At 41.4% G+C, this 8587-nt stretch overlaps 1 protein-coding gene across 1 annotated transcript; it reads left to right on the top strand.

Annotated features, from left to right (window-relative positions):
* The first annotated feature begins 312 nt into the window (after positions 1-312).
* On the top strand, positions 313-7571 carry LOC104760662 (protein ESSENTIAL FOR POTEXVIRUS ACCUMULATION 1). The gene is made up of 10 exons (XM_087499201.1): positions 313-582; positions 1141-1229; positions 1317-2186; positions 2269-2389; positions 2474-2569; positions 2842-3618; positions 3731-6233; positions 6411-6601; positions 6681-6740; positions 6942-7571. The coding sequence occupies exons 1-10, from the start codon at positions 501-503 to the stop codon at positions 7310-7312; spliced, it is 5160 nt and encodes a 1719-aa protein (XP_087355327.1). The 5' UTR covers positions 313-500; the 3' UTR covers positions 7313-7571.
* The last annotated feature ends 1016 nt before the right edge of the window (positions 7572-8587 follow it).

Genomic DNA, 8587 nt, shown 5'->3' with positions numbered 1-8587 from the left:
CCAAGAGACGCCACGCTTCGTATCACAAAGGACTCGGTAAAACAAAAAACCAAAAAAAAAGTTCGAGCGAGAACAACAAAAACAAGCTAGTTTAACACACAAATTAACATCAATCTCATCTTCTCGTTCACTATACGGCGCGTACACAACACGTGGACTAATATTCAAAGGCAACTTCTACAACGCGCGTGTGCTCAGACACAAAGTGGATAATCATGGGGAAACTGTCTAAACCCTAAAGAGAAAAAGAAAAAAAAAAAAAAGATTTTAAATTTTTTTTTTTTTTTAATAGATTACCAAAGGAAATAGAGAATACTAAAATACGCTGGATATGAAAGAGCTTTAACGTACGCCGTTGTTTAGTCGTTCCTCTATGGGGGTCTCTCTCTTTTAAACCTACGTTCCTCTTCACCCTTAATCTCTCTCTCTCTCTATTCTCCTTTGTTGCTTCATCTCTCTCTCTCTTTGTAAACTCTGTAACTTACGAAACCGATCAATCCATGGCGAACTCCTCCGCTGGCTCCGCCGCAGACCACCGCAACAAGCACCTCACCGTCAATCCACCGCACCAGATCTTCAAGGGTATTTCCCCATTCTCAATCGTTTCTTTTTCCTTAGCTCCCCCCCACGATGATTGTGTGTGTTTTTAGTCTTCTTCTCATTACGGAGACTCGAAGACAAATCTTAATTTTTTTTAGTGTGATTGCAGCAGCTCCTTCTCTGATTGAATTAGCGTTAACAGAGTTTTATATAACTCTTTAATTAGGGTTTTTGGTTTCTTTGGATCGCTCTTCGTTTGAGAGCAAAAGCCATATCATTACAAAGTTTTTAGCTCTTGGGGTTTTGATTTTGTGACTGATTTTTTTTAATATTTGGAATCGTTTAAAGGAATTATTTTTTTGATGGTACCATGAGCTCTATGTGTGCTTGTTATCAATTTTATATGGATTCATTGCCTTGGAAGACAACTGTTGTTTTAAGTTCGTTGTTGTTGTTTAGTATTGTTGCAGATCCACTAGATGTGGATTGTTTCAGTCTTGTATGTCAGACCTTTTTGTGATTCATGGTGTGTCAATGTAACTCATACTGTGTCTTTTACTAGTGGGATGAGAGTGACATTTGTGGCCTTATCATGTGCAGATATCCAGGGTTCTGACAATGCGATTCCTCTTTCACCTCAGTGGCTTCTCTCCAAACCAGGGGAGAACAAGACTGGAATGGGAACTGGGGTATTGTTTATGTTGCTTATGCGTGCAGTTTTTTTTGTTTTGTTTTATCTTCGCTTTTTAACATGTGAACTGGCTTAACTATTACAGGATCCAAATCCTCATGGGAATCAGGATGTTGTGAGACCAACAGGAAATGGGGAGGAGACACCAGATAATCTGAAGAAAAAAGATGTTTTCCGGCCATCCTTACTTGATGCCGAAAGTGGTCGTCCTGATCGTTGGCGTGATGAGGAAAGGGATACCTTGTCCACTGTCAGAAAAGACCGCTGGCGGAATGGCGAGAAAGACTCTGCTGCTGATAATAAGAAGGTGGACAGGTGGGATAATGTGGCTCCTAAATTTGGAGAACCACGACGTGGTCAGAATGACCGGTGGACTGATTCAGGAAACAAGGATGCTGTGCCAGAGCAGCGGCGTGAGAGCAAGTGGAACTCTCGCTGGGGACCTGATGATAAGGAAGCTGAGATTCCGCGTAATAGGTGGGATGAACCTGGTAAGGACGGTGAAGTCATTCGTGAGAAGGGTCCATCTCTTCCCACTGGTGATGGAGACCATTACCGGCCCTGGAGACCCTCTCAAGGTCGAGGAAGAGGGGAAGCACTTCACAGCCAATCAACACCAAACAAGCAGGTTCCAGCCTTTTCTCACAGTAGGGGGCGCGGAGACAACACTGCTATCTTTTCAGCTGGACGTGGAAGGTTGAGTCCTGGTGGAAGCCTTTTTACTAGCGCGTCAAACCAGTCTCACGCCCCTGGATCTGCCTCTGACAAGGGGGAAAGTGGTCCTGGACAGCCTCCCCATCTGAGATATAGCAGAATGAAACTGTTGGATGTGTACAGGATGGCTGACTCAGAGTGTTATGAAAAGTTTCCAGATGGGTTCATTGAGGTTCCTTCCCTTACGTGTGATCAGCCATCGGATCCTTTGGCTCTTTGCGCCCCAAGTTCCGATGAAGTGGTGAGTATTTCCTAATTTAGTTGATCTTTTTCTTCCTAAAATATCTCAACTCTCATCTATATGTCCTTGTTGTTACTCACAGAATGTTCTGGATGCGATTGAGAAAGGAAAAATAGTGAGCAGTGGTGCCCCTCAGACGACCAAGGAGGGCACCGGTGGACGAAATCCAGCTGAATTTTCACAACCTAGGCGAATCAGGCCGAGTAAGAATTCTGTGAAAGACATCTAAGCTTCTAGTGTTTTGTATATGACATAAATGAGTAAAATTTGTGAATGCCTTGGTGCAGCTGGAAGCAGAGAAGATATGACATTCGCCGCTGAAGAATCTAAAGATGAAAGTAATGAAACAAGAAACTATCCAGATGATAAGTTTAGGCCTGAAGGTATGCGTTGCCATATTGGCGCTTTCATGCAGCTTTGTTGACTCGAAAGTCAAAAAAAAAAAAAAAAAAGTGCAGCTTTTTTTACTCTTGTTGGTGCTGTTAGATAAAAGCTGGTATTGGAATTGAGTGAATGTCGATTTCCATACTCAAATTCATTAAAATCCTATAAGCAGTGTTGTCAAAGCTGAAAATGCTAACATTTAATCTAGATGATTCAAGTTCTTTTTATGTCCCTACTAGCCTCTCACATTATGGTTTCTTTCTTTTTGCAGCTTCTCATGAAGGTTATGCACCTTTTAGGAAAGGCAATGAGGTACCTGTCAGAGAACAGAAAGAACTCAGTATGCAGGGAAATACTCATGTTCAATCTGTCTCTCCATGGCGTCAGCCTTCTGCGGGAGAAAGGTCAAATAGAAACTCACATGATTGGAATGACCCTTCAGCTGATAGCAGGCTGAAATCTTCTGACAGCGTCTGGTCGCATCCTAAAGATTCAATAATTCATTTAGGCAGCAATAATATGATCTTGCCACAATCCAAAGGTGACTCAAGATGGCAAATCAATGAAGATCCTGCACTTAGAAGGCAGCCATCTTTGGTGTTTGACAGGGACCAGGAAGTCAGAAAGCATCTGCCACCTTCACCTGAAGAACTTTCACTCTATTATAAAGATCCTCAGGGTCTAATTCAAGGCCCTTTTTCTGGATCTGATATCATTGGATGGTTTGAGGCTGGATATTTTGGCATAGATTTGCTAGTTCGTGTTGCAACTGCACCAAATGATTCTCCTTTTTCATTACTTGGTGATGTAATGCCACATTTGCGGGCTAAGTCGGGTCCACCACCTGGTTTTACTGGTGCCAAGCAAAACGAATTTGTTGATGCAGTTGGTCCATCAGCCTTCCCTGGTGTGGGAAATGTTCATTCTGGGATGGGTGAGGCTCAGATGGTGCAAAATGATATGAGGTATAAGCATGTTGCAGGGACTGTAGCGGAGAATCAGTTTATTGAATCATTGATGTCTGGGGGTTTGAACAGTTCAGCTCAAGGTAGTCCTAGCGTTAGTTATTTAAAGTGTTCTAAGAATATATTTTGTTATACTATTAGCTGTCCAGACCAGTAACTTTATTTGCTTTCTCTGTTTCAATGTTGTCTCTGTAGGTGTTCAAGGATATGGAGTAAATAGTTCCGGTGGGTTATCTTTACCAGTTACTGATGGTGGGGCTGACATGTATCTCTTGGCCAAGAAACTGGAACTTGAGAGGCAGAGATCAATACCTAGTCCATATTCGTATTGGCCTGGTCGAGAATCTGCAAACCTGATGCCAGGATCAGAGAATGTGTCAGAAAATGTTCAACAACCTGTCCGTTCTCCGAGTTCTGATTTGTTGTCCATCCTCCAAGGTGTAACTGATAGGTCGTCTCCTGCTGTTAGTGGTCCTCTTCCTGCTTGGTCACAATCCAATCAAAAGGAAAGTGATTTGCATCAATCCAAAAGTTTCCAAACGCAAACTCCATTTGGGGCCCAACAGCAGAGACTGCCAGAGCATAATATACCTTTGGCAGGTTTACTGGGTCAGCCTATTGAAAATAATCCTGCTGGCATGTTATCTCCTGATATGATGCTTGCCACTGGACTCTCTCAAGATCAGCAATCGCTCAATCTGTTGCAGCAGCAACAGCTCTTGTTGCGGTTGAATGCTCAGACACCACTTTCTGCCCAACATCAGCGTCTATTGGTGGAAAAGATGCTCTTGCTTAAACACCAACAGAAACAGGAAGAGCAGCAGCAGTTGTTACGACAGCAACAGCAGCTGTTTTCCCAGGTTCTGGCAGATCAACAACGTTCTCAGCAAAGGTTTGGAGAGCCATCTTATGGGCAGTTGCAGGCATCTTTTGATGCACTTAGGCTGCAACCATCAAAAGATATGTCACAGGTCAATCAACAGATGCAGGTTCCTGTTTCCCATGAGGAGAGAGGTGCCAACTTAGCTGATTTGCTCCCGGTAACTCATGCAAGTAATCAGAATGTTGCTTCGTTCGAAACCTCCTCTCGGCACCTGCAACACCAGCTGTTTGGTAATGTTGACCCTAGGATGAACGAGGGGATGGCTCTTGCTGATCAAATTGATGATACCCATAAAAATGATTCAAAATCAGAATATGAAAGAACGGTTTCTGCAGATTACATGAACAGCATGTCTTCTGAAAAGCCTGTCTTCCCACATGGCTATCATGCTACACATAATATGGATGAACCTGTGAGCTGTGCAACCAACGAAAGCTCCACTGCTACTGTAACAGCTCCCGAAACATGTGATAGTAAGTTGCTGGAGGAGCAGGCTAAGGACGTGTGTGCTGGACAGGGAGAGACCAGTAGTGAGTTATCTGTGGAGATTCCTGCAACTGAAGTTAAAAACAATGAAGTTTCTGGAGGACGGAAGACTTCTGAGAAGAAGTCCAGGAAGCAGCGGGCTAAGCAGTCTGCTGACCTGGCTAAGATAACGTCTAGAGCTCCTCTGCAGGAGGCGAAGCAACCTGAACCAGGAAGTGCTGATGATTCTGAGATAAAGGGAAAAGCTAGAAAGACGGTTGACACTTCGATAGACAGTGACACTCACCTCATTAAGAGCTCCACTGTCACAGCTTCTAACACCTCCCAAATGAGTTCCGAAGCAGGTTCAGTCAGGGGAGAAGAGTCTTCAATTCAAAACACACGAACACAACCAGCGCGAGCTTGGAAGCCTGCTCCTGGCTTTAAACCGAAGTCATTGCTAGAAATTCAAATGGAAGAACAGAGGGAAGCACAAGCAGAAGCTTTAGCTCCAAAAATTTCTACAACTGTGAGTTCAGTGGGTTCGGCTGCTCCTTGGGCTGGGATTGTTGCCCATTCAGATCCTAACATACTAAGAGAGACTCATGCAGAGTCAGCTAATACTCAAACCGGTGTTGTAAAGCCTGAAAGTGTCGCTGCTCTTAAGGCTAAGAAAAGCCACTTGCATGACTTGCTGGCTGATGATGTTTATGCCAAATCCAGTGACAAAGAGAGGGAAGTAAAGGAAATCAATTCTGACAATGATGCATTTATGAAAGTCACAACCACTAATACAGAGTCTTTAGACGATGACAACTTTATTGAGGCTAAGGAAACGAAAAAGAGCCGCAAGAAATCTGCGAGAGCTAAGAATTCTGGGGCAAAAATTGCTGCACATGTTCCTACTGTAGATACATCCCTCCAAACAAACTCGGTTGAGAAGGGAAAAAGTTCTCGTGTTGTACAGCAGCAGGAGAAGGAAGTTTTGCCTGCTATTCCTTCTGGGCCTTCTCTGGGAGATTTTGTTCTCTGGAAAGGAGAGACTGTAAACAATCCTCCACCGGCTGCTGCATGGTCTACTGGTCCGAAAAAATCCACAAAACCTAGCTCGCTTAGGGACATCGTGAGGGAGCAGGAGAAGATGACGACCTCGTCTCATCCACCCCCTAGTCCAGTACCTATCACCCAGAAATCTACTCCATCACAGGCTCATCAGGGCGGTGCTTCCTGGTCACGTTCTGCATCTTCCCCTTCGCAGGCGATTTCTCAATCTTCCTCTCAGTCAAAATCCAAAGGAGATGATGACCTTTTCTGGGGTCCAGTTGAGCAATCAACCCAGGAATCAAAACAGTACGAACCCATTTCTTGTTCCTTGAATTCTCAAGTTGTCATATGTGATGCTGTATTACTAAATATATTGAAGGAGCAGCTTTCCCTTATACTTTCTACATGCTATATGAGTTTGCATTTTATTACATCTTATATGTGTTGAAGATATAAGACTAACTGAGAGTTCTTTGCGAGCAGGGGAGACTTTCCTCATCTTACAAGTCAAAGCAGTTGGGGAACCAAAAACACTACTGGAAAAGTCAATGCGGGAACTTCACTGAATCGACAGAAATCAGTTTCAACTGGATCTGCAGATCGGGTTTTGTCTTCACCTGTTGTCACTCAGGCGTCACAAAAAGGGAAAAAGGAGGCAGTGACAAAACTCACAGGTATGCTTTTTACTGACAATCACTTTGTGTGTCTGAAACTCTTGGCTTGTTTTTCTTATGTGGATCTGTGGTTTTCCAGAGGCGGATGGCTTCAGAGATTGGTGCAAAGGCGAATGTCTCAGACTTCTTGGTTCAGAAGGTAAAAAGTTCATATTACATTGTAGTCTTCAATTTGTATTTGGTCTCTCATTTTCTGCGAGTTCTAGGTGAGCCTGCCCTAGGCAAACTGTCTTGTAACCTTTTGTTGGGACTGATTGAAGAACATATACGGGAACATCCTCTCTTTCCTTAGATCAAACATCTATTCTGTTTTTAATGTCGTGTGTATCTCTTTTGCCAGATACAAGTGTCTTGGAATTTTGTCTGAAGCTATCCCGATCAGAAGCTGAAACTCTTCTGACAGAAAACCTGGGGTCGCGTGATCCGGACCACAAGTTCATCGACAAATTTCTCAACTACAAAGACCTGTTACCTTCAGAAGTAGTTGAGATTGCATTTCAAACAAAAGGCTCGGGAGTCGGGACCCCGAACAACACAGGAGATGACTATTATTATAATAACACTAGTGCTGCAAATGACGGCTTCTCAAAAGTTGGAGGAAAGAAAAAGGCAAAGAAAGGGAAGAAGGTAAGCTTGAGCGCATCAGTTCTGGGATTTAATGTGGTTAGTAACAGGATCATGATGGGAGAGATTCAGACAATTGATGATTAAGAGGAGGAAGTTGGAGAGATGTTTATACACTTTTGGGCTTCAGTTTTCATTGTACATTTGGTTTTTTAGGACAAATCTTGGTCTCTTTAATTTTATATGGGATGGAACTTGTTTTATCTCTCTAGGAAGTTTTGTTAGACCACTTTCAGCGAGATGAGGTTTTTTCATGTTCCTCTTCCCTTTTTAGTCGCAACCCAAAAGAGATGTTGGATTTTGTTTGTTGTTTAACGTATTAGACACACCTTTTTGTTCACCCAAATATTCTTTTTCTTTTTTTTTTTCACAAGAGTTCAAGTTTTATTTATAGTCATCACAAATTTTTACAACTACAGAGGACTGAAGCCAACCATTGTGACAAAAGAAAGTCGTAAACCTTCCTAAAAGATAAGGTTCTTTCAATTCTTAGAAGAAGAAAAAGTTGAAAACTTTTTGAGTAATATACAAAAACATATTATTCTGAAAAATCAAAATATATATAGAATTTAATTTCATTCTAGAATAATATTATTGGTTACTCTTTATATGCCAACTTTAAGATATTCTTCGAATATTAATGGGAAAGTTTATATTATATACAAAAAATATATATATATATATATATATATATTCAAACTAAAGTTATTCATCAGAGAAATTCCCTTTGGTTCATATTGCATTATTTTTAAAAAACATATAAATATATATATGGAAAGAAAATAGAAACATATATCAATTTATTCGGTCAAAGTAGTATAAGCAGTACATGTTTTAAGTAATTTTAGAGTTTGGGACACAATAATTCAATACGCCACCTCTCTTCTTCAAATATTGTGCTTGATGGACAATTAAACTGGTCTGTCAGCAATAATAAGTGCACTTTTCCTTCTTTGACGAGAACTTTGCAAGTTGCAACAAAGAACATAGATGGTTTCATTTCCAAAGAAAACAACGACAATATTCAATACATACTTATGAGTGATTTTGACAAGACAAGTACATCCATAATGATTATCAGTAAAAAGCATACCTGTGAGTTTAACAAAACAGGAACAAAGACACACGTCAAAGTTGCAACAATGAATATCTTAGTAATCTGAGACTTAGGTGACACAAAATTTGCAGATTTCAAAGTTCATTTTACTGAAAAGTATTTTGTTCACCAATCACAAAATATGATGTCATTTGCGTTTTTGTAAGAAAAAATAAAAATAAATAAGCTGTTTGCGGTTTTGTAGAAGCATAGTTTACTCATGGGCCGCACATTTTTGGTTCTCTATCTATTACCCAGCGGTTTAT

The sequence above is a fragment of the Camelina sativa genome, chromosome 18 (assembly GCF_030686135.1).
Source record: "Camelina sativa cultivar CO46 ecotype springtype chromosome 18, ASM3068613v1".
NCBI lineage: Eukaryota > Viridiplantae > Streptophyta > Magnoliopsida > Brassicales > Brassicaceae > Camelina > Camelina sativa.
The sequence above is the reverse complement of the archived record's forward strand: the minus strand, read 5'-3'. Positions and strand labels throughout refer to the sequence as shown.

Coding starts and splice junctions, on each gene's coding strand:
- LOC104760662 (XM_087499201.1), top strand. CDS start 501: ATGGCGAACTCCTCCGCTGGCTCCGCCGCAGACCACCGCAACAAGCAC. Junction 1,230..1,316: donor AGACTGGAATGGGAACTGGG/GTATTGTTTATG, acceptor TAACTATTACAG/GATCCAAATCCTCATGGGAA. Junction 2,390..2,473: donor ACCTAGGCGAATCAGGCCGA/GTAAGAATTCTG, acceptor GCCTTGGTGCAG/CTGGAAGCAGAGAAGATATG.